This window comes from Mirounga leonina, unplaced genomic scaffold (assembly GCF_011800145.1).
Source record: "Mirounga leonina isolate KUSES-001 unplaced genomic scaffold, KU_Mleo_1.0 Mir_197, whole genome shotgun sequence".
NCBI classification, from domain to species: domain Eukaryota; kingdom Metazoa; phylum Chordata; class Mammalia; order Carnivora; family Phocidae; genus Mirounga; species Mirounga leonina.
This window is the reverse complement of record NW_023270494.1, coordinates 12016518-12042729: the sequence shown is the minus strand read 5'-3', so window position 1 is coordinate 12042729 and position 26212 is coordinate 12016518. Positions and strand designations below refer to the sequence as shown.

Here is a 26212-nt window from a genome sequence, read left to right as displayed (position 1 = left end):
CTTTACCTAATTTAAAGAGCATTCCAGAGGAAGGAAATGTTGATGAATAATGATCTCTTCAGCCTTTTAGATGTGGGGGGGTTCAGCAAAGACACTTATGCCAAGATTGATCTGTGAGAAGGCTGAGGAATTTGTTTTCCAAGAGGAAACCAATTATTTTGAGAATCCTTTTAGTTCAAATGATTTTATTTCTGTGATGTCCAATGATCAATGAATAAATAAAAGGGGTCAGTACAACAGCACTCTTGATTTGGGGAAGGCCACAAGCGCAGTGGAATGAAGATGGCAGCCTCAGGATCACTTTGAGTGATTTTTCAACCTTTGCCAAACTGTGAAGTGTTACATGAAATCCGATCCTTTGAATGTTACCACTGTGTCATTTTTCTAAGGCTCCAGGTATCCTCTTGGGTTATCCTGCATGTTTTGCGTTAAAGAGAGGTGTAGGGCTTAATAGCATGTGTTTTGGAGCCAAACTGCCTGGGCTTAAATCTTGGCTGCACCATTTAGAAATCATGGGACCTCAGACAAGCTCTCTGTTCCTCCATTTCCCCATTTCAAAAAAGTGGAAATGATAATAAAACTTGGAGGAATTTCTGTGAGAATTAAATGAGGTAATGCTCGAAAAGCACTTAGAATCATGCCTTCTACTAAAAAGTCCTACTACATGATCGTTAAATTATTTTTTTTAGAGACCCTAGCCAATAAGAGTTGAGGTATGCTCAGATGTAACCCCTAGTAAGTAAACCTCTCTTGATCCTATTCCCCTTCAAGCTGCCGTGTCTACTTCATTCCCACTCATTTTTTGTTACTTAACAGTCTCACTTCTGTCCCTGTCCCTCCAAAGAAACCAGTCTTTGGGTTGCCAGTGGCTTCCTTGTTGCTAAATCCACCAGACGCTCTGTCTTCATCTGCTTGACTCCCCAACAGCACCTGACAGGGTGGAAGGCAGCTCTCCCTTAGTCACATTTATGGGCCCCTCTTGCCCTCAAAGTCCATTGTTCTTCAGGGAGATTGTTCTGGGCTGTTTTGTTTTTCTGATTAAGCTCAATGATCTCTTGTAGGCCATCTTGTCCACTACCACCTATATTTTGAAAACTGGCAACTTTCTATCTCTACCCCAGATCTCTTAGATCTTATTGCATTCCAGATCTTCCTGGAAGCTTCTTGGTTATCTCCACAGATCTTGACGTGTCCTACAGAAACCTGAGAACTCACCATGTTCAAAACTGAAGTGATTACCTGAGCCCCTTATACCTGATTCTGCTCCTGTGTTCCCAAGTGCAAGTAATGGCTCTGTCCTTCCTTCCCACAGGCAGCCAGTCCCCTGAGTCTAATCTTCACTTTGGCTTACCCTCTTCTCTGCACCCACAAGGCCCTTCCCCTCGTGCAGGAACCTACCAGCCCTCTCCTGAGTCTCAAGCCTCCAGTCCCTCCTCCATACCACACCCTGAGTGATTTTTGCTTCCCTGGGTCCCCATGGGCCCGAGGATGCAGCCCAGATGCTCTAACGAGGCTCACCAGACTCCACAACCACCCAGCCTGACTCTGCTGCCACTTGCCTCCCCTCCCTGCGCCCCACATTCACACCATTACTCACCCTCAAACTCTTCAGCTCCACTGAGCTTCTCTCATCCTCAGCTTTTGCCCCTTCCCCTGCCCAACTCCTGTGCATCCCATGGCCTCGTCTTAGATGTCTCTGTCCCTGGAAAGACTTCCTTGGCCATCCCAGCCTCCCAGGGCTGGCTTGCGTTCCATCCCTTTTGCTCCTCTTGTGCCTGACTCTCCCACTGTCACACAGGCACACATGACATGGTAACCGCTATCCTTCTCTGCACCTCCCCGTGGCCTCTACCTCACGAGAACAGGGCCACTCACTGCCAGCCCCAGGGCTGAGCCCAGTGCCTGAGACACATGATCACTCAGAGTTCACTTGTCAATTCACCGGATGTTCATGGCCAATAAACCCAGGCCTCGTGTCCACCCCCACGTGGACTGTGTGAAGCAATAAAAATATAGTTCCCTTTAGGAAGCACTTTCTTCTTAAAATGGTATGGCAACACGTGCGTATGCAGAGAAAACAAGCAATTTAACTTCTTTAGCATCTAAAACCTCTTATACTCTTCATGATGTATTTTGGGGTGAAGCCTCAGGTTTACCTCCCCACTCCCTCTGTCTTCCCCTTTCTCTCTCCACCTCGCTGAGGCAAATCATTAAGAGCATTTCTTTGAATTTGTCGTGTGGAAACACTTGACAGAATTTTTAGGGCTAAAAGAACTGTCGTACGTACAGGCTTCACCCCAAGATGAGAACATTTTCTGGTCTGTCCTCTCTCAGTCGTAAGCCCTAAACTATCTCGAAGCTCTGCAAAGTTGGATTTCCCTTTCCTTTCTCTTATGATGTTTATCCAAGTTTTTGTTTCATCTTGTCGAGGCTAGATTAGTTCATGACATAAAAATTCCTTTCATTTTATCAGTAAACATAAACAACTATGTCAAAAAAAAGAAAAAGAAAGAAGAAAAAAAAGTTAAACTACATCCTCCTGAAATAAAATCGATAGAATTAAATCCACGGACATGTTGAACCACTAAGATCGAGGGGCCCATGGAAGGAGGCTGTCTCCCTCCTGGGATGTGTTGGAGGAGGCCCTTGGCAAACATTTAGTCACTGATTATCTTCTAGGGAAAAATAGTAAATATTTTATTGAAATTAAGTTAGTAAATACAAGTCCCAGTTAAAATGTAACATAATACCACCTTTACATTCCAGCACCTTCACTTAGTCAAGTTTGGAGAGTTAAAGAGATGAGTCAGGTTTTATATTAATAGAGAAACATTGTCAGAAAAAAATTTGTTGGGGATCCCTTTGTTTTTTAGGGGAAGATTCTACAAATGCCTATTAGTTCTGCCAATTAAATAACTGTCAACAGACAAGACAGCAGTCAACCCCCCGGCTTCTATTCCTCTCATTTCTTCCTGGTCAAGAAGTCAGGGGCCCTTTGAAACATTTTCACCTTCAGCCATCCATACCTTCACCTGGGCACAAATTCTCTAGCTGCTAGTTTTCCAAGAAATTGTGTTCAGGAAAATTAAAACTTTAAAGCCAGGAGAATCTGGAAAAAAAGGATTTGGGAAAAAGATATTTTTCAAAGCAGTGCTTTGTATTTATTATCTAGCATCTATAAAGTTTACCTACGATGCCGGGGGATACAGAATGCGAGTATGTACTTTCAAACACCAGCCTTTAGGTTAAGCCGGGGAGCCAGGAGGAAGAGCCAGTATTCAAAAGGCAGAGAGGAAAAATCGCTAATCAAAAGAATAGATAAAAATTAAGTACAGGTGGTCATAATAGGGCATTCCATTCCATTTGATGAAAATCATCAAATAAGTTTGAAACCTTATTTTTGTTCTGGTTTCTTTTTGGAATTCTTCTCTCTCTTCTGGGACTAACCTGTTTTCATATCTGTGAGATCATTATATTTTAAAGAGAGGATGTCTGAGCTGTGCACTACCCATCCAGTCACTTGCCTGAGGCACATGACATCCTTTCAAAGGCTGTTTCCAGGGGCAAAGGCAAGTTTGTAAATTCACAGTAAAAACTTTTAAGTGTGATATAGTAAGAAGTCCTAAAATATACATGTGTATTTAGCTGAGCAAATTACATTTCCTAATGAGAGCCCAGTCATAGAGGTTAGCATTTTTCTCTTTTTTAAAGATGTATTTATTTTAGAGAGAGACAGAGAGAGTGGGCGGGGGAGGGGCAGAGGGAGAGGGAAAGAGAATCTCAAGCAGACTCTGAGTGTAGAGCCCAGTGTGGGGCTCGATCTCATGACCCTGAGATCACAACCTGAGCCGAAACCAAGAATCAGACCTTCACTGACTGTGCCACCCAGGAGCCCCGAGGTTAGCATTTTTTCTAGGAATTAAGTAAAATGGAATATGTAAATGTAAATTTTATTGCAGCTGAGAATGTCTTCATGCATAAATTCTCTGCACCATTGTTTAGAGACTCCTGGCTTCTATAGATATGAAATGCAATTTTTTACTTAAAGGTTATGACAGCAGTAATATCTAGAGTCCAGACCTGTGATCATAGCATGATTCGCAGTCTCCCAGTTCCTGGGCCTTCCTGTCCCATATTGTTGCCAGCAAGGCCCTCAGCAACACATTGTCCCTTGCAATGCCCCTTTATGGCATCATGTTCTCTGCTTTTCTCCTCCTGGTCTTATAATCCTGTCTCTCATTTCCACCATTACCCCCCGCATTTGAATTGATTACACTACCAAGACTATTGTAGGCAAAGATGTGTTCCTTGCATCCCAGATGGAAACTCTGAGCACATTTTCCAAGGGAAACTGTTACAAATAGTGAAAGGGTCCCACAGTACACTTACTACAATATAATATTTCAGACAAGTAAAGGTTAAATAATCTTGTTCAGATTCAGTTCTTCCCCCAAAGAACTAAACTTTGACTTGACTCTGACTCATTCCCCCACCTAGACAACTTTCCCCTCTCAACCTGTTACAGCCCCAGATTCTTACAAGAGTAGGACTTCGCTCATCCTCTGCTTTCTCACCGGGCATTCTTTCTTGTTCTTTGCTTTATACCCTAGTTTCCAGTTCAGTATCTGGCAAAGTAGTAAGACCCAGTAAATTTTTGTTGAATGTAAGAAATGAATTTGGGATTTACATCTACCAACTAGTAAAACCACATTCTTAGAAATGATGAACTTCCTCCCACTTCCCCACCCAACTATCAGCAATGGTGGTTGTTGTAAGGTGATCATACTGATGATGATGGTGAGGGTGATATCAGTTGTGAATCTCCCCCGACTGCTCTGAACAGCATTCAGTTCTGATAACCACCTCCTTGAAATCCTCTCCTTCCTTGGCTCCCTGGATTCCACACTATACTTACAATGTTTTCTATGGTTATATTCATTGGCTTTTCTTTTTCTCTTTGGGAGCCCTCAAAATAAATTATGCACCACCGCTCTATGATTTTTTTCCTTTATTCTATTTCCCTCAGCAAATGCAATCCAATTCCAACCCTGGCTACTCTGCAGAAGAATCACAACTTTGAACTCCTGACCCTGGTTTTCCCTCAAGTTCCAGACTGAATAGACATGTCTTTATGGATGATCTTGGCATCTAGAACTCGGCATACTTCCTCCTCGCTCTTACTGCTCATGACTTAAATTATACCAAGATCCTCAGCTGATTCTTCCCTTCCTTGCTTCCTACACAGAACCAGTTGTTTCTGTGCCTTAAATTCACCCTTTCCTCTCTATTAGCATTCCCTCAGTCCAATTTATGCTTGTGACTTCTCTCCTGGACTCTTCCTGAGTCTCCTTGCTCCTCCCATCCAACTCCTTTGTGTATCGCCAGAGCAGAGAAATTAGCTGTAGATCTAAACAGACCTAATCATATCACTTCCCTACTCAAGACCTTTGAATTGTTCCTCACTGCCCAGTGAGACATAAACAACTCAACTAGCCCATCTACCCCTCATCTTCTGTTTCCACATGCACCCAAAGCATCAACCAGAGTAGACTTCTTATTGCCTAACCACACCCGCTGTTCCCTTGTATATAAATCTTGGATGATGATGTTCCTTTTATTAGATCAGCATATGGGATTGCTTAATTTAAGATGTTTGAGATGCACCAATTCTAAATAATAAGAGGAGATATGTATGATATAGCAGTAGAATGGATCGCCAAAATGGAGGTGAAGTTAAGGTTTTCAGAGATGAAGAAAAGAAGGAACTAGGGAGATGACTAGGGAGACCGATGGCTGATTAATGAGGACCCTGAGGTCCTATGATTGTAGCTGAGAAAGAGAAAGACCAGGACCGGGTCACATTCTGAATCCACAGATAACAGGACAAGAGTGAACTGACAGATGCATGTACTGTTTGGTGGTGTTCATCTTTGTGTAAATGGCCAATAATTATCAAATCAGTGGTAAAAATTTTTGGTAACATATAGAGGAGGAAAAAATAGGGATCTTGTAAAATATCTGGTTTGTTGACTTTTATACATTTTGATCAGTTGAGTTATTGCAACTCGAAGTAAATTAAATGTAACAAACAGAATTACCTTAAAAATGTTACACATTTACATTGTGGGCAGAGAGAGAGAGAGAGGAGGGAGAGAGGGAGAGAAGGGCTGTGTTTGGAGCTCAAAGGGACATATTCTCTTGGGAAACATCAAATTCTTTCTGAAGAGGAGAAGGTAGAAGATGCTTGCATAATTTAGATGAGGCGCATATTCCAGGTTTAAAGAGCTGGCATTCAAAGGGTGGATGAGAAGCTGGAACGCACAAATGGAGAGTGCCCAAAGTGAGAGAGAAGAGGCAGATCAAGTACTCATCAGCTCCTCGGAGAGGAACTAGGGGAAGAAGGAAAGTAAACTGACCTGACATGGAAGGAAATAATAGCTATTAAAGAGTTTGAGGGTTGGGAATAAACTATATTCGTGAACTATTTGAATTTTACATCACCTGAGTGTGTTTCATAGGAACCAGTGGGGAACACGATAATTTGGTATGGTTCTTAAAATAACTTCAAAATTGTTCTTTAGATAGTATAGGTTTTCCTTAAATGGCTGTATTTAGATTTTCTTATGTTTTTGTTTCTAAAGTTAATATAATATGTATCCTTTGCAGAGTTGGGCTTGTAGTTCCCCAAAAATAAAAACAGCAATTTCGGAAGGCTGTGTAATAATTTTAATTATATCAGCAGGTTCTAATTATCTGCATACCTGGTAACACCCTAGACCACTACTCTCTGCTAGAAAGCCGTACTCTCCTCACATCTTATATTACGCCTTTCCGTAAAGCTACCAGAATACTCACTTGCCCTATATCTACCTACCTTCCCCTAAAACACAGGAACCCAGAAAAACACACAGGAAAAGTGAGCATGACTGCCGTGTGGAGATTATAGTGTGGTCTGGGTTGTCCATGTGCTCTCCTTTGAAGACTTTGAATGTGTTTTCCCATTTCTTTTGTGCCTCGAGCCTGCCTTCCCTGGGTTTTATGCCCACTTTTTCCTTCCTTCCTGGCCCAGCATTAGCTAGCTCAGCTGGGCACTGGTGATTTTTGGCCCGGACCCAGGGCAGTTGTAGCTCTGTGTTGGGGGTGGCGCAGCTGTGAGTCCCGTCCAGCCCTTACTTTCGAATGTCACCCACAGCACCCACCTACACAGAGGGGAGACTTGCTCACATGCTCTCATCAAAAGTGAAAATTAGAGCAGGCCCAGACAGCTCTGACCCTGCTTACTTTCTAGTACTATTTTGGTCACTATTTACACTTGCTGGTGAGAAAGCCGAGGCTTTTTTTGTTCCTCAAAACCCTTTTGAAGCCCATGGCGCAGCAGAAATTATATGTTGTCTGGGCTCTACCACTCAGAGGGAAGAGTGCCGTAAGTACACAATGAGGATGGTGGTGTGCATAACCCTGGCCTGTTTATGTGACTCTCCCAAGCATTCGTAATAGGCCGTATTTCAAAAGTCTTTGGAAGTCTTCCTGCCTGGGATATAAGCAGTATTAGACATCATTTTCTCCAGGCTACTTTCTACCTGACATACAAATACTGAATACTTTAGTCTCCTCAGAGATCTAAAAGAGGTGGTTGAAGAAGTGTTTATTTTTTGTTCAACTACTCATCTTCTGTGGGTCTTCTCCATGAAGACCCTTCTCCACCCTGTGAGGGCATGAACCATTAATTTCATGCCCTGATTTCCCTCACGTACAGCACCTCAGAATTGTTCCGTTGAGCACAGTGGGCCTTGGATACATAATCGTCAAATGGGCACCAGATGATAGGGTCCCACTCAATGTGCCTTCTCCGTGCAGAAGACAGAGGGGAGTGAGGAGGGTCACTCCATCCAGCATGCCAAGATCAACGTACAAAGAGAACTGCAGCCAAGAACGGAAGCCCAGGAGGCAGGGTGAAGACAAATGTTAGGGGATATTCCCAGGGAAGAGTAAACTATAACAAGTCTCCAGTCAGGGACGTTGGGGTGCAGGGCTCCCCCAGGACCACCCACCTGCTTCAGGTCCCTGGATCAAAGACAAACAGAAAGCAAAAGTATGTCCATAATAAGCCATAGAATGGTGCTCTGGAGTCCCTTGAATATGTCTTGCCTTAGATGAAATTGCCTTTAGGAACAATTTAAATTTGTTAAGAACAATACAAATGGAATAAGAGTATGTGTCCAGTTTAAAGTCACTGTCGGACTAGGGTGACCTGAAAATCAAGGCCCCTTCTGAGTTTCCACCAGGGGACAGGAGAGAAGCTATCTCCACTAAGCAGGATTATAGGAAGAGTGGGAGACAGAGGATGGGGGCTCCCATGATCACGCTCAGTGAGTCCTACGAGTTCAACGTGCTGGTTTCATATGTGTAGGGAAAAAGCCATGGTGTGAGTAGTGGTTATGTCTGGGTGCAAGGAGTATGGAATTTTATTTTCCTCTTTATGCTTGTTGATTTTCCTTCAATTAGCACGTATTACTTGACAATCAGAAGTCACACATAAAAACGGGGGCGGGGGGAGGAAGTAAAACAAATGTTTGAAATTGATATTAGGTCCTAGAACAAAGTTTCATTTACTAGTGAGAGGTGGAGAGGTCTTAGCTATTCAGCAGTTGGGCTAAGAAGCCATGCTAGCAATGAATCACTGAGGAAAGAATTCTTAAAAATTAATTTAAAACGTTGGATTTCCTAAACCACATCTTTTTCAAGGATACTGATCATGTAATGCACTAAAACGAGTTTTATCCATTTTGAAAAGAAACAACACTCACCTGAAGCTGTAGGTGTTTGGTTTGTGGTGGTTCATTTCAAAGGGGCCATGCTGGCCTTCCAGTTTTAGTTCCAGGCATAATTCATTAGTAAAGGAAAGTCTTTGATGAAAAGTTAAGGTTGAAAAAATATGTTTTGGCTAAGCTCTGCCAAGAACCAGCCTTGGTTTTTTGGATTTTTTTCTTTTGTTTTGGTTTTGTTTTTGTTGTTGTTGTTTGCTTAAAAATATTTTTTTAACTGTTTACATCCCTACTTTAAGTGCGATGGGTCCAACCTAGTTCATGAAATCATGGTTCACCTTGCACATCATTGTCTCTGATTAAAGCTGATTTGAAAGCTGTGGAAACATTATGGTCTTTTCTTTGTATTTATCATGTACTACTGATATCATGTACTACTGTACAGTGATTGAGGGAAAACGCATTCCTGACAATAGCAGTTGTTAATCCAGTCACTCAAAAAAAGTTTTAATCTTTTTCATTCTCTTAACTCACATGGGAAATACAATCTTAAAAAAAAAAAAATCCAGTTGGAAACTTCTGAAACTTTCACCTGTTTTCTGTGTGTGAGCTCTACACCCGGTGTGGGGCTCAAACTCATGATGACCCCAAGATCAAGGGTCACATGCTTTACTGAGTGAGCCAACCAAGAACCCCTCTAAAACTTCCTCTTAAAAAAGCAACATAAACCATCAAGTTAAAGGTCTCATAATTTCATCATGAATGTAATTTTTGCTACATATTTAGGAGCATCAATGTTCGTGTTCATTATTGTACTTTCAGACCGGAATTCGGAAATAATTCACATTTTCTCTGCCCCCACTGTCAGTAAATTTCACTTCACAGGAGAATGAGCTTTTTAACACAGTGGTCTTTAAAATTCTTCAATGCCAAGACCAGCCCCTGCCCTCATGGGAAATATGGCTAGAAGAAGAGACAGATGCCAGTCAAATAAAACAATCACAGACATAAATATAAAAATTGTGATCCTGATGGAGCTACCAAAGAGAGGCCCATGGTGCTCTGGGAGGTCATCCTCGCAGGCCGGACTGGAGAAGTTGCTCTACAAGAGTGATGTTTAAGCTGGGTTCTAAAGGATGTGTGGAGAGGGCGCCTGGGTGGCTCAGTTGGCTAAGTGACTGCCTTCGGCTCAGGTCGTGATCCTGGAGTCCCTGGATCGAGTCCCGCATCGGGCTCCCTGCTTGGCGGGGAGTCTGCTTCTCCCTCTGACCCTCACCCCTCTCATGCTCTCTCTCATTCTCTCTCGCAAATAAATAAATAAAATCTTTAAAAAATAAAAAATAAAAAAATAAAGGATGTGTGGAGAGAGATCATTAAGTATTAAGCGGCAAAATCATGCTCCAGATAGAAAGGACTATGCAAAGCCCCGTGGTGGAAGCAAGATGGTAGGTGTGCCAAACTCAGCCAGTGTTGCTGCAGGGGTGGGCAAGGGCCGTGCATGGCAGAGACAGACCAGGGGGCAGGAGTCCTAGAGGCAGTGCCCGAAGACTATGCATGAACCTTTGGAATATTTCCAGGAGAGGACGACATGACCAGATACTCCACAGCAAGTATGTATTGAGCCCCTTCTAATATGCCAAGCTCTATCCTAGGTCCCTGAAATTCAGTGATAAATAGGATCCATTCCTGGCCTTCATAGGGTCTTCTAAATAAAAGAGAAACAGAAAAGGAAGAAGAAGAGGATCAAATGGTAATAAGTGTTCTGCAAAGACCTTAGGTGGGATGTTGTAAAGGATGACCAGGTGTCCAGTTTTGGCTGCATGGTCAGGAAAGGTGTCCCCAAGCAAGTGATTATGATCTGAGACTAGCTACAAGAAGTTGACCACGTGAAGGTCATGGGGAAAATATTCCTGAAAGAAGGGAAGAGCTAGTTACAAGTCTCAACAGTGGTAATAAATTTGGTGATGTTCAAAGAACAAAAGGAAGCCAGTGTGTGGCTGGACCAAGGACAAGAGAGAGGCTGGTACAGGAGGCCTGAGGGACAGGTGGTCGTGAGGGCCTCACCCGCCTCGGGGGAGGTAGGATATTATTCCAAGTGTAACGCGAAGCCCCTGGAGAGTTTTGAGCAGGTGAGAGCCATTCACACTTGAGTGGGTCAAGCTGTCTACCGCGTGCAGAAGGTGTAGGAGGGAGATGAAGGGAGACCAGAGGCTACTGCGGGAGTCTTCAGGGGAAAGGCGGCCATGGCTCAGATGCGGCTGGTGGAAGCAGAGGCGGAGAGAAGGGGGCGAGTTGTGCATGTTGTAAGGTAGAGGCAACAGAACTTACTGATGAATGGCATGTGGCAGGGGGGCTAGGGGAAGAAGGGATGCAATGGTAACTTCTTATATGCCTTTTGAAGTCATAACTGGCTGCTCTGTGGAGACTAGGCCGATAGGAGCCTCCAGGAGCGAGTGGAGACCAGAGAGCAAGCTCTGACAAGAGAGTCCGAGAATGTCAATTGAGATGGCACCACGTGGACCCAAGCAAAGGTATTGAAGACATTGAATCCACAAGGCTTAGTGAGGAAAACCAGGACTCTGGGGGAGGGGGGTAAGTGAGATAAAAGCAAGTTGTCGAGGAAACCTCCTGAGCTTTTTCCTTGGAGATAACAGGCTGGATTGTGTGGCTGATGCTGGTGCTGTTCGTAGACATGGGGAGAAGTCGACCGGGACGTTACTCTGGCAGCAGTGAGCTGGAAAGGAGAGACCTGTGAGTGTGTTCATAGCCCAGATGAGAATCAGCAAGCACAGTAACAGTGGGCTGGAGAGGAGATGCAGTCAGAAGGCAGGTAGATGATCCACCAGGAGGTTTAAGGGTAGGGAAAATTCAGGCATGTCTTCGAGCTTCCTGATTCAGATGACTGGGGGAACATGGGTTCCATTAATCTAGCTCCGAATACATAGGGAGATAAACAGGTTTAGGCAAAGGGGCGGGGTGGGTAGGAGGATAGGGAAGAAAGTAGGAGAACTGATAATAACATCCAGTTTTGTACGTGCTAAGCCTGGGACATGCGTCATTGGTATCTAGGTAGTAATTATGTATAAGTTTAAGCATGGCACAAAAGTGCATCTCCTCTTCACCGAATTAAGTGTAAACTCAGCCTGGCGTTCAAGGCCTCTGTGCCCTGACCTTGACTCTGTTTTCGGGACCGCCTCGCCTTCCCAGAGGCTGCTCCTTTGGACTGCAGGTCCATTTTCCTCTTATTTACCTTTGCAAATGCTATTTCTTTGGCAGACATTTCTTCTCCTTTCCCCACCTGCCTGTCCAAATTGCAACTATCATTCAAGGTTTCCCCCAAATGCCACTTTCTACACGAAGACTTCCCTGATAATTTCGTGCTCCCCTCCACCATTTCATTTTCTTGTATACATATATTTTTAAATTTTATTCCGAAAATTTGCACACCTACCTGAAGTAGAGATTATGGTACTCTATACCCACCTTCAATAATTATCCATCATCATGCAGCTTCAGTAATTATCAAGATCTGGCCACATGTACTTTATCTTTTCTCCCCATTTTCTTCGCTAACATACTTTAAAGCAAATTCCAGACGTCATGTCGTTTTACCCTGGATGTTCCAGAATGCCTCTCCAAAAATGTGGACATTATCTCACACGGTCATGGCCACTGTCATACCGAAGAAAATTAGCAATTGTCTTTTAGTATCATCAAATGCCTGCTTCATAACTAGGTATCCCCATTTGAATTTAAAATGCCATTTTGCAGTTGACTTGTCTGAATCAGGATCCAAACAAGATCCAAACATTACATTTGGTGTTTATTTACCTTATATCTTTTTCAATTAAAAGCAGACCCTTTCTCACTTTTTACTCTGTGCTATCAACTTCTTACAGAAACAAAATCCGTGGTCCTGTACAATGTCCCCCATTCTGTATTTATCTGCTTGCTTCTTTGTGGTGTCCTTGAACTCCTTTGTCTGTCCTCCGTCTTCTCTTTTGTTTTCTCAGTTGGATGCTTAAGACACTTCTTAAGTGTCTCAGGTGGACACTTAAGACTCCTGCTTTTTTTGTCCTTATTGCATACCTCCTGTGATAGTGTAAGCTCCTTAAAAAGTAAGACCACGTCTTACCCAACTTGGTGCTTTCCAAATGAGGGCTAATATATTGTCTACACTTTAAAAACATTATTCAGTGGAATTATTTAGAAAGAGTTTTGATTCCTCTTGGGAAAATGTAAACTGGAGTTATTCTCAATGTGAAGAAATCTATACTAGGATTAAGTTGCCAGAGAAATCTCAGTGATGTAGGTCACTGTTTCCTAATTGGCACTGAAAGAATTGTAGACTAACTTAAAGTGGCCCGTTCTTATATCTGAAGAGTCTTAAATTTGAAGCATTATAAAACACTTAAGTGAAATTTCCAAGCCCCCTCCATAGTCTCTGGGTCCCCACAGAAGTGATTTCAGAGATCAATTGTGTTGCGCATTCAGCATGAAAACTAGGTCACTAATCATTTTTCTGATCAGGAGAATTTAATTTTGCTTAGTAGTTCAGAAATCAGACTGAAAGACTATAAAAACACTATCACGTGTATGCTTTGTTGTTGATAACTAACTGCAATCCAAGCTTTAATAACTAAAAGGGAGTGGAAGGAACTTCAAAAGGTTGCATGATAAATGTTTTTGACAATGTGTCAGCTGAACATTAAACAGGATCTTTGTAAATCCTCTCATTCTAAGTGGTTTAAACAGAAATTTTTAAACTTCTTTCTTTGTAAGTATTGGCTCCAGATATCACAGTATCTTAAGGTTGAAAGAAAGAAAGAAAGAGAAAAATACTTTCTGTGGCATATATAATTTCCATCCCCTCTGTGAATGTGGGAATGCCGGAAACAGGCTCACCTAAGGATCTCTGCCTCCACGTCTTGGGCATCTTCTCTTTCATGGTCTAGGAATACGCCAGTGTTTTACTGGAATGACTGCCTTTATAACCTATATGAGCATGGACACAAAATGATAGAAATGCGAATGGATACATATAATTGTAATATTCTCCAAATGCCAACTTTGGAGAAAATCTCCAAGTTGACAGATTGTCGCACGGTGAGAATGCTGTTGGTCCTTACGTGGACAAAATGAAGTCTAGAACTAGGTAGTACAAAAGGAATGTGCATGCATGCGTGTGTATGCTTCAGGGTGTATGCGTGCGCACATGCACTACAGTGTTTCAGAGAGAAAACATGTAAGACAAAGGAAGTTCCTTGGTGTGTATGAGTTCCTTAGGGTTGCCATCACAAAGGACCAACAACCAACTGGCTTAAAACAGCAGAAAGTTATCATCTCACAGTTCTAGAGACTAAATGTCTGAAATCAAGGTGTCAGCAGGGCCGTGCTAAAGTTTCCAGGGAAGAATCCTCCCTTGCTTCTTTACCTTCTGGTGTTTCCCAGCAATCTGTGGTGTCCTTGGCTTATAGATGCATCTCTGTCCAGTCTATGTCTCTGGTTTCACATGGCCAACCTCTTCCCTCTTCTTCTTCGTATAGGAAGACCAGTCATACTGGATTAAGGGCCTACTCTAGTCCAGTATGACTTCTTCTTAACTAATTCCATCTTCAAGAACCCCATTTCCAAATAAAGCCATTTTTTGAGGTTCTGAGGTTAGGACTTCAACATGTCTTTTTGAGGGCATGTAATTCAACCCAGAATATGGCGTAATGCCCTTCTTTTGTGACACCATACTCTGATAGGCAAACCACTGGCATCATTTTTACTATTGAATCTGTGACACAGAAACTTTTTTTCCTCCTGCCTTCTATACATTTTGATTCATTAAGTTAAAGACTAAATATCTTAAGACCAAACCCAGATCATTTCCAGTCATTGAAGGCTTTTGAAGGAAAGTAGCATTAGCATAGACAGTTGGAGGTATTCTAGATAAGATGAAGAAAGGAACAGAGGCCCTCAGGGCAGTGTGGGGGGGGCGGGTAGAGGGGAGGCAGAGAGGCAGGTGCTCAGGCAGCACCACTCCCGCCTCGAGGGTCCCTGGACCTGGGGCCATTTCCTCCTTTTATGACTTTCTAGCTGGAAAGCTTGGGCAATCTGTAGCAGCTTTAGCTGCCTCCCAAGTGAGGCTTCTCAGAGAGTAATTGTGAAAAGAAGTGGAGTATTTAAGGCTCCTAGCCTGATGAAGGAGCTGACATGTTAGCACAGCATCTGACCTGTGGGAGCTAACATGTTAGCACAGCGCCTGACCTGTGGGATCTGACATGTTAGCACAGTACCTGACCTGTAGGAGCTAACGTGTTAGCTTTGAGTTAGTATGCTGAGCACAGTAAGCAAGACTATGGAGGGATTTGGAACTAGGTAGAAGAATGTTAACCTTGACAGGGTTAAGAGATGGTCAGGCATTTATGTTTTTGGAGATGGAGAATGGCAATAAAAAGATAGTCTTTGAGAAAAATTTGTCTTCCAGGGGGTTGCAGTGAGTTCACAGCCGGGAAAAATACGGAATCCCACTGTGCAAAAATGAAGGCTGAAGTAAGAGTGCCTTCAAATAGAAATTGAAGGAACTCGGGCAACTAACGGGGACTGAGAATTGAAAGAGGGACAGCCCACGGAGGGCCGTGAGTTTAAACCTGGGTGGCGGCAGAAAGAGGGCTGTGTCACTGATGGGCAGGACAGTGGGGAGGGAAGCTGGTGGAGGAGGAACACCATGAGTTTGGTCTTGGACTTGATAGTCTGAGATGATGGTGAGCAGCTATGTGCACACAGAGACAGTGGGAGACACCACACCAGAGGACATGCGAGATGTGTGTGGAGATGAGCTTTAGGGCCCTCAGCAGGAAGGTCCTTGCTGGAGCTGGGGGCCACTGCCCACGGGACAGGGGACACTGGTGTCGTGGTGCGCACTCCACCTCTAACACTCAACTCAAGATCTCACTGCCCCGAAGTGCTTCCTTCATGATCTCTCTCTCGCTCGTGGTCGTCACTGGCATCGTATTACCACTGAATCTGTCTCACACAGAAACGTATTTTCTCTCTTCCTTCCCATATATTTTAATTCTGCTCTGTCTGTCCCCCGCCCTTAGTTAATGACAGCCCCCAGCCACCTCCGCAGGGAGCCCCGTAGCCATTCCTTCATCTGCCTTCTCTCTTAGCCGGCACGTCCCTTCTTCAGTTTTAATAGAGGAGACAATCACGGTTTGTTGGAATGAATGCTGCAGGCTCAAGGGATCACGCGTGTGACTGATTAGCCATTTTAAGAAAGTCGAAATTGAAATGAATGACTTATGGGTGCTCCCTCTTCCCTGGGCTTGTGCAGAAGAGGGGTGGTCTGCAAGACGTCAACACTTTTCACTCTGTCGCCCTCTTCCATGATCCTGAAACATCCTAGTTGTGGTTCTTGAGCTTGATCCTCGATTTCTACTACCTGAGATAAGAACCTGTGATTTGGATTTCCTGAGTAGAAAAATACTTGCTACTTGAAGAGGAGATGTGGGTCAGGTCAGGAGGGTCTTTGTGTGACTAGGGAAACATTGATAAGGTGCCTCAGGAGATGCCAGCTCCCTCAGGTCATAGTCTTGGAATAACATGACTTCTGTTCCTAGAACTTGTGTTAAGACCAGGAAAAACCAACATTTTTAAAAGTGCATTTTTAGGACTTTTAAAGGAAGTTCTTTAGGAATTTTAAAAGCCTGAAAATAGGTGAGAAAAAGAGAAGAGGGATTAGGTAAAAACTTTCTTCTTCTCGGGTGAAAACGCTATTCTTGTGTTTCATACTGGCCACAATAATTTTGCCTTTCATGCTGAATCAGTAGCCTACTACATACTATAGCAATGGCTCACGTCCAAGTGCAATTTCTTATACATGTGGTTTGTTGCAACAAGGACTAGAAACTTTCCACCTGAAAGGAATCTTGCCTGATGTGAAGAGTAACATATGTATGGGGTTAACACCCCCAAAGATCTCCTTTTCTTCATACCAATATCACCAGAGACTGAATTATGAGGCTTAAAAAAGAAAAAAAAAAAAGTGCTTGCTTGGAATGTGAAAAAAAAATTAAAAACCTGAATGTAAGCCATAAAATATATATATATACTGTTGTGTTTTAAATACATTAGTGGCCTCTGCAGTGACTGTGGTTCTGGTTTTCTTTAGATCTCTAGTATGAGCCCGTTCTCCATCGCTGTAGAATCACTAATAAAACTTTCTTATGGTTTGTTATTCATCCTGGGTAGGTCTAAATGAAGAAATCACTTTGAAAGAAATCTTGACTGGCATTTCAGTTGAAGACTTGTTACTTTTGTTAGTAGATTTAGCCTATTAAAAAAATAAAATCAGACAGGAGCTATAGTGGCCTCTGTAAATAGCCAGTGAGACCACCCAGGAAAAATGTCCCTCTGCCATTGTGTCATCTTCCCTCCCCCCCAGAGTTAGATCTCCTCATCTGGGAGACAGGGCTTGGTCTTCCTGCTGTATCCCAGTTGTTCAAGATGTGCTTTAAAAAAAGTCTATAAATCTGACATAAAAGTAGTGAGATTTTGTTGCTTTTCTTTCATTTTCCCTAGCTTTCAGTTAGCAATAGTAGAAAGAAAATCATCTGCTGTTTCTGTATCCATTGACATGCCAAGGAAAACCGACTCGTCAGAAATAATGTCGGCACCGTTTGTAAACTGAATTGAAGTAATGCTACTTACACAAATGTGGGCGTTATTAAAAAGGCAATTAAGGTTTAAATGAGAGTCATGCCTATATCCCCTTCATAATTATTGTCTCTTCCCTGTAGTCACAGATCAGGTGTCATTTCCGGTTGATAGATAAACCAATCGGGATGATGGCTTATATCAGGATTTTATCATCTTAATAGATATTTTATGACACAAACTTTTAAATCATCTTACATGTTTTAAATAGAAAACAGACCACTTCCATTAAAAAATAAACCTGGAATTTTACTGTCTATAAATTATATCTTAATAAAAATATAAATAAGCCTTCCCTTTCCAATTATCTTCTCCTTAGGTCAAAATATGAACATCACTCCTTGCTTCCTTAACTTTATGTTCAGAATACACATGGGGAAGTCCTTCTATATCTCTCCTACCCATTGAATGATGAATGAATCATGTCTTCTCTGAAGTAAGATAGCAAATTCAAACCTATGAAAGGAAGGATATGGTGACTTCATGTTTTTTAAGTAGGAAAAGCTTAACATTTTTTTTAGCTTCTCATTATGGAAACTTTGGAACATACACAAAAGTAGGGGGAATAGTATGCAGAACCCCCATGTACCCATCAATTTTCAACAGTTTGCCAGGTGGACTTCTTTTGGGCAGCATCTTTGGTACAGATACTCGGCTTTTTTGCTTATTAAACTCCTTGGCTGTGCAGAGACTGCTGCTAATGAGGCCCCTTCTGCATTTCACCCAGCAGAGGCTCGTCTGCTTCCTCGTTTCATGACCACAGACCTAACCCAAAGTCTTCAAAATCAATGACTTTGAGGACCCCAATTTTATATTTATACAGGGCAAAACTTAATCCATGATTTTTTGGTCTACATATGCTTTACCCCAGTTTCTTCAAATAAAAGAACTCTACACTATTCGAGATTCCCACTTCCCAGAGAACATGTAGAACACGGTCTATGGGAGAGAACCAAGGAAAGGGTCCATTTATCCTTTGCCCCTCAATGTACGGCAGGCTCAGAAAAATGTGCCCATAGGCCTCGTGATGATTTGTGAAAAAGTCAGACATAGGCATTTTGCCAAAACTTGGCAACACAGGATGAGGCAGAATGTAAGCATAAAATGCATTAAATTTCAAGTCAGTGAGAACTGGTTTGAAAACTCTTAAAAAGCGGGAAGGCATACTCCTACAGTCTACCTAACAAAATGGAAGAGCTCACTCTGCTGACAGTGTTTCCAGAAGTGACTCAGGAGAGGGAAGCTTTTTCCTCTTGATTCTATTTTGATTAGAACGTAGTTTTCCAAATTTCTCACAATGGAGGTTTTGGTAAAGATGGGGAAGTAGAGAGTTTGAGATGGTAGTCTCTGGTGACAACCTGGAGGCCAGATATTCTGGGTGATGAGCTGAGGACAAATTTGCTTGCCCAGACAGCCTACTGAAAAAGGATCACAAGGTGATAGCTCTCATGGGCCAGAATGGATGCCCACCCCCACCTCCATCTGTGGAGCTGGCCAAGAGGTTGGCTAAGGGCAAGGTCAGATCTCTAGAAAGGCTTCTGGTCACACCAAAAGACTAAGTTTGAAAGCCTCTGTCCTATGCCTTGTATACTGGGAACATTCTGTCTATCTGTCTGTCTATCTATCTATCTATCTATCCATCTATCTAAGCAATCTCTCTACCCATTGTGGGGCCCAAACTCATGACCCCAAGATCAAGAGTCATACACTCTTCTGACTGAGCCAGCCAGATGCCCCATTTCTTTTTTATCACTATAGCACAGGGTTTCTCCCTTCCAATGACTTTTTCCTTCATAGAATAACTTGTTAACCACTTTATAATTGAAACGAACTTGTTTCATTTATTCATTATTAAAAGGCATGTATCTGCCATCATTTCATGTTTGTTTAATTGATTGAGAACTGCCAGAGAAACTTTGGTTTTTAATAAGACTACAAATAAATCCTTAATGCATGATTTTACAAGTTGAGTGCTTTGCTTTGAATCGTGTTTATAAATTTTATGAAAATAACATCGACTCTAGTACTCTTTCTTTCCCCCCAAACCAGCAGCAAAGCTCTAGTCCTGACACAGGTGCTATTTAATGGGGACGTTAGCCACCAGCCCTTCTTACCCCACAAAGTCCACTGACATGTATAATCTTTCAGACTTTAATTTGCCCTAATTATTTTCATATTTTAAACAAACAAATCAAATTATCTTATAACATGCTCCCTTTTCAAGAGTGTGGTATACCCTCATTGTTCTTGCAAAGCTTATTATGTCATTTACATTTTTCTTCTGGAAAGTGTCATTCTTTCTTCCCGACCACCACAAAGCACTCTGAAAGTCGGCACAGTGTAGCTTCCTACAGCAAGCTGACTTACATGGCATTTAAAGACAGGTTTAATTGGGAGAAAAGAACTGCCTTTTCAGTAATGATGCAAGTTAACACAGCAGAGCTGAGAGATGAGGAATAATTTTGCAGAATAAACAGTTTAACCGTGCAAGTTGGATTGTTTTATATTTGTGACCCAATGTTGGACATTCTGTTCTTTCATTATCATGGGCTTTTCTCAGGAATAAACCAAAAGTTGTGATTTTGTGTGTGTGTGTCAAATGTCAGATCTGAAGGCTTTTGAATAAAGAAGCCACAACTCGAAAGAATGTTCCTTCTTGTACTGATTGAGTAATTGTGGTCACTTTCACACTGTCCTTATGTCAGATCCTGAGGTTGGAACTCTAATGGCCTAATAATTTTTTAGAATATGAGACTAGGAACAGCTGCCAATATAAACCATCATTTTCCTTTCATCTAAGTACATCTGAACTTTTTTGAAAGTGGTATATTATTTGGTTACTTTTCCAATTTTTTAAACTGATTTTTTAACAGATAATAAAAGTAATTTCTCGACATACTGCTTTCTCTGATTAACCTTCAAAAGGTCATGTCTTACATCTTTAAATTACGAGCAAATTTGGAAAATGGTACCTTTTTAAAAAGCAAATGTAATTTCACTTCTAGTTTGATAACATTGATAAAATATGGTTGACTTAGACTTTTCACTGTGTGGAGTGTGGAGAAAGGATCAGATGTAATTCTGTGACCCGTCCTGTTAGAAACGCTTTCAGCTAGAGTCCCGTAAGGCTCAATTCTCAGCTGCCCCCTCACCCCCAAGTTCTCACCGGCCCCCTTGGCCTCCTCCCCCTCTGCCTGCTCTTCCGTGGGCTGTCAGCCATGATTCAGATTCTTAAACCTCTTCGCTTTCGACTTACTTCCCCAAGGAAGTGCCCTATTTGCACCTAGTCTGAGACCCCTCTCCGCTGCTCAGAACCCCCTCCCACTGTGACTGGTCCTCTGTGAAGTCCCACCAGCACCTTAAACTCAACTTGTCAAAAACCAGCCTGCCTCCACTGCTCTGGCTCCTTGTCCCTCCAGTAGTCCGCGGTGTCTATTCTGTGGTCGTCCAGTGTCAAAGCCTTGTGGTATCTCGGAGTCCCTCTTTCCCTGACGCCCCATTCATGATTCTGCCACCGCCACCCCCAGCCCTCCTCCAAGCCCTCCTGTCCCGTCTGGCCTGTGCTTTTGCAGCAGCCTCCTTACTTGAGCCCTGGCTTCACTCTGCAGAGTTAGTCGCTCACAATTCAAGGGAAAAAATACCGCGGCATGAACAGGGCCAAATACTGCCACAGGATGGGGAAGAAAACTGGCTTCCGGCTTGGGCATTTGGGAGGGAGCAAGTGACTGATGAAAATGGACTCGGGAGCGTGGAGGAGACAGCTGGCCGGTGTGACGGGGATGCCCAGAGGGTAGAGAGGAGGACAGGGGACGCTGCGTGTGGCTGCTCCCAGGGTCCGCTGCCACACGAGGCGGAGGGAGACGAGGCAGGGAGCAATGTTTTGTTTAAGACAACAGAGGTGCACATCTCCTTTATTTTCTTCTATGAAATAAAAATAAAAACTCGGGGCACCTGGGTGGCTCAGTCGGTTGAGTGCCAGACTCTTGGTTTCAGCTCAGGTCATGATCTCAGGGTCGTCGGGCTCCGTGGTCTGCGGGGAGTCTGCTTGAGGATTCTCTCTCCCGCTCCCTCTGCCCCTCACCTCCCCTGCCCCCATGCATGTGCATGAGCGCGTGCTCTCGCTCTCTCTCAAATAAATAAATAAATAAATCTTTAAAAAAATAGAATAAAGATAAAAATTAAAACTAAAAAAAGTACAGGAAGTGGTGTATTTTTTATTGTGGCAGAAAGCAGACAATATTATCACAAGTAACAACAATGTCATATATATACATATATAATATATGTCTAGCTATAGATATTTGGAAGGTATAGTTGTATCTTCTCTGTTTCGAGAAACATAATAACCTTTAGTTGAATGTGCTGCATTCAGGACGTTTGGAAGCCCTGATGATTGAAGTACATTTCTTCAGGGAGGATAGCTCAAATATTTATTAGCTCCTTCCACAAACATGAATTCAGTGTCAAGTGTGTGCCAGGCGTCGAGCTGGTCTGGCACTAGGCTTGCAGGCCTGAGGGGGAGAGAGCCCCGAGCTGCTGCTTATGCTCTCAGTCCTGCATGGACACGGACGCTGATTCTCTGAAGCACTAGAAGGATAAAAGCCCCGAGGAGTCCATTCTTAGCTCTCACGATTGACGCCATCAAGCAGAGCAGGTGGGGAAGCTTGCAAGCAAAGAAAAGAGAAAAATAGGTACAGAGGGAGAAGGAGGCAGCGCGAATAGCAAAATGTACAGAATGTGAAGTTAATGTTTTAAAATTCCAGTCCAGTGCCTGAGAACCGGCCACGGGGACCTGAGCAGGCTACGGAATCTCGCCAAACCTCAATTCTGTGCTCTCCAACGCAGAGGAAGCAGCACCTACTGCCCAGGATTGCAGTGAGGGTTAAAAATAAACCCCACACAGTCAGTGATAGCCGCCCTGGTTATTGATCCTGGCCACAGCCCCTCAGCGGGACGCCGAGGCTTCACGGGGCTCAGCCTGGCCAGAACCAGAAGACAGAGGTCCCTGCAAGCCACGCTCAGGACTTTGAGCTGTATCTCAGGGACGCTGGAGTCTTGTTCAAGCATTTCAGTGGGGCGCTGACATAATTAGATTTCGGTTTAAGAAGATCTCTCTGACAGCAGGATGAGAGTGGATGGGAGAGCAGGAAAGACTGGGAACAAAAAAACATGCAAACATTCTTCCCACTACAGTAATCCTTCCTCTCCCCAATGATGCCATCAGAGAAGCGGATACGATCCTATTTATTGGTAGCTACCAAAAGGAAAAAAGAAACTGTGACTTGATCAACAAACATAGGAACAGTTACATTCCCAGACCACAATACCAGAATTGTAAACAAGAAGACCTTCAAGCTTGTTGGCAGACTTGGGGTTGAACTGGGGATTTTATAGTCAAACATAGTATCAAAGAGCCCCTAAAGCTTTCAATCTCATCCTCAGACCTTTTTACTTTTTAAATTAGAGGTTCTTGGCCTGGGGTTCAGCCGTGGATGGGCTTCAGGCAATCTGTAGACTCCCTGATCTCAAAGACCGAATTATAAGCATACTTTTTCCATGTGGGGAGTGACCACATCTCATTCATCAGATGCTGGCTTGCTGGATCTAGAACCCCAGAAAAGGTGAAGAACCACTATGTATATCTGTATGTAGATATACGTAGCTTCAACCCAACATCTTTGCTTGGATGTGTAATGGGCATCCCAGACTTAACGTAATGCATCCCAAGCTAAACAGATGTTCTGCTCCGACCCCTCCCTTACCTTCCCCAACTGCCTTCTTCTACCTGCTCAAGCCAAAATCCTGGGGATCTTTTTATTTCCATGCTCTGCATCCACCCCTTGGGGCTGTCACTCTATCTTCAAACCCCCAACTGCCACCACCCACCACCCTGGTCCATTTCCCCATTGTCCTTCCCCAGTATGTTTCAATGCCTCTACCCTGCCTCCCTGCTTCTGCCCTTATCCCTTTTCCATCTATTCCTTACAGAAACTAAAGCAACACTTGCCCACACCCTCCAGTAGCCTTCCTTCTACCTCTGAATAAAATCTAAAGTTCTTATTTGCCCTCCAAGGCTTTGCGTGACTTAATGTGACTTGGCACCTATGATGTCCCTGATGGTTTGGCTCACCCTGTGCCCACTCTCCATGCTGACTCAAACCCGCCACCTCAGGGCCTTTGCACATACAGTGTCCCCTGCTTGGAAGGCTCTGCCTGCAGCTGTCCATGACTTGCTCTCTCTCCTCCTTCCAGTCGTTGTTCAAGTCATCTCAGACCACCGGTTTAATATTGCAATACCTTCCCCGACCCCAATCCAGAATATTCTCCTGGCCTGCTTTATTTCTCTTCTATACTTATCACTGATATATTACACTTATTTGCTTATTGTCTACCCCCCAATGTAATATAAGCTTCATGAGAACAGGGAATTTTTTGTTGTCTGGTTTCTTTTACTATTCTATCTCGAGTGCCTATCACAGTTCTTGACACATAGCAGGAAGTCCGTTGTCTTGATTGAATGAACTTTATTTTGAGAATTTATTTGGTACCTTTGCAGTTACCATGCCATGTGCCCTTCTCCCTGTAACTTTCTGTATATCATATCCATAATTACGTCAGATTGTTTGAGTGCATTCTATTTCTTTTCGACTTCCCCTCTTTACTTAAAATAGTGATGGAGGCAATGATGATTATTGATCTCATGGTTCCTAAATTCCCCATGTTAACCTGAATTCTGTTTCCAGCAGCCACTTGGCCACTGAAAGAGCTCCTCTCCGTACACTTCTTACGGGCTCCTCAAATTCCACACCATCCTTCATGACTTAATGAAGAAATTCCTTTAAGGTTACTATTAGTGTAATTTGGAAACCTGTCATGTTAGTCCGACATTACAATTCCTAGGCTGTCACAACACTTCTCAGAGTGCAGCGTACCTTGCAGGTGGACGAGAGAGCTACATTCATTAGCGATAGCTTTATGCTTGATTGCATGCTTGTGGCTCTGTGCTGGGAATATCAGAGACATTTTTTTTTTTAAAGGTTTTATTTATTTATTTGACAGGAAGAGAGAAAGCACAAGCAGGGAGAGCAGCAGGTAGAGGGAGAGGGAGAAGCAGGCTCCCCGCCGAGCAGGGAGCCAGACGCGGGGCTCGATCCCAGGACCCTGGGATCATGACCTGAGCCGAAGGCAGACGCTTCACCCACTGAGCCACCCAGGCGCCCCAGAGACATTTTTATAAACGGAATGTGCTAATGTGTCTGTCTTCTGTTTGGAATTTGTGATACTGGTTATTCCTAAAGCAGAAAACACCTGGGCGTCACCTTAAAAGTCTGGTTTTGTTTGCCTGAGCTCCGGGGAAGAGCAGTAATGGCTCGAGCCGAGGCCTTTCTAATGCCAGTTCAGGTGGCAAGACTTCGTTTTGAGGATGCGAATTTTTAACATGTACGTGTTTATCTTACACCGTTTCAGGCTTTACAAGACGAACTAGAAAACCGCGCTAACCAGGTGCGATGCGCAGAGAAGAAACTACAGCACAAGGAACTAGAGTCACAGGAACAGGTAGGCACTCCCCGCTGCCGCTGGGCCGGTTGGCCGGCTTCCTGTCCCCAGGCCAAGCCGCTTCCTTACTTCCCGTTGCCCCTGGGGTGCGCCGGCTGCGAGGAGCAGAATACCCCACCCCTAGTTGGCGGAAGCGGCGTGGGGACCGATTAGCTCCCACGACCGAAGTCTGCAGGTAGGGCAGGCTCTGCTTCTCTGCCATTCCCGTGGCTCCCCCTCCCATGATGGCTTCATCCCAAACGCAATCCAAGAGGACCACTGCAGCTCCAGGCATACCGTGCAGACCTGGCAGTGTCCAGAATGCCCTTCTGAAGAGTAAGAAGACCTTTCCCAGAACCGCCGCCGCCCCCCTCCATGCCTCCCTTCACATCTCATTGGCCAGAACCGGTCATGTGCTCAGCCTGGCCTGTCCAGGCCCTGGCAAGAGGACTTAGAGGCCCAAGCTAGCCTAGACCGATCGGGAGGCACCTGCTGGTGAGGGACTAGGAGAGGAAGGATGGCCTGGACCGAGAAGGGGGGAAATGGATGCTGAGTGTGCAGCCGGCAGTGGCTGCCACGTCATCACACTCAGATGTATGGACATTCTCGTACTCACGTAAATCAGATTTTCTTTTGAGCTTTACTTTTCCCCCTCTTTGCATTATGTTGATGAAATAAGTCTAAAATAACCAGAATAATCTGGCTATGACAGTAGCTAATGACCTATTTTATTTTCAAATGACAGGATTATTTTCATCCAGTACTTCTGGTTATAGTGAATTATTCTTTGTGGTAATTTTGACAGTTTAAACTAAAAAGTCAACAACATTATCAATAGAGATTGTGAGTCTTGATGAAACCTTTGATAAATGCATTTTCCCCAGCCATTGGATAGAGGATTGCTAACGTTCTCCTAAGTGCCACCAGCCTTTGTGCCCAGAAAGTGCCATAGGTATTGACAGATTCTCACACTTCAGTTGTCTTGTAGAAACATTAGGTTAGATAATTAAGACCTTGTGGGAAGAGTAAACACTGAAGTACGGCTAAGAGGGAAACTTTATTCATCTTTGCAGATGTTTACAAACAGGAACCGAGGTAGGGGATTGCACAAAATGGCAAACGTGAGCACCTAGTAGATGCTGAATATTACCGCTTAGTGCATTGACTTGACCTCCTATAATTCCTTCCTACTCTCTGATCTGTCC

General features: G+C 43.5%; 1 protein-coding gene across 1 annotated transcript in view; it reads left to right on the top strand.

Annotated features, from left to right (window-relative positions):
* Window positions 1-26212, top strand: part of CEP112 (centrosomal protein 112) — a 429161-nt gene that overhangs the window by 360871 nt on the left and 42078 nt on the right. Inside the window, exon 25 of the mRNA XM_035026212.1 lies at window positions 24939-25028. Coding sequence (XP_034882103.1) covers window positions 24939-25028 — 90 coding nt within the window. The remainder of the gene's footprint in view (window positions 1-24938; window positions 25029-26212) is intronic.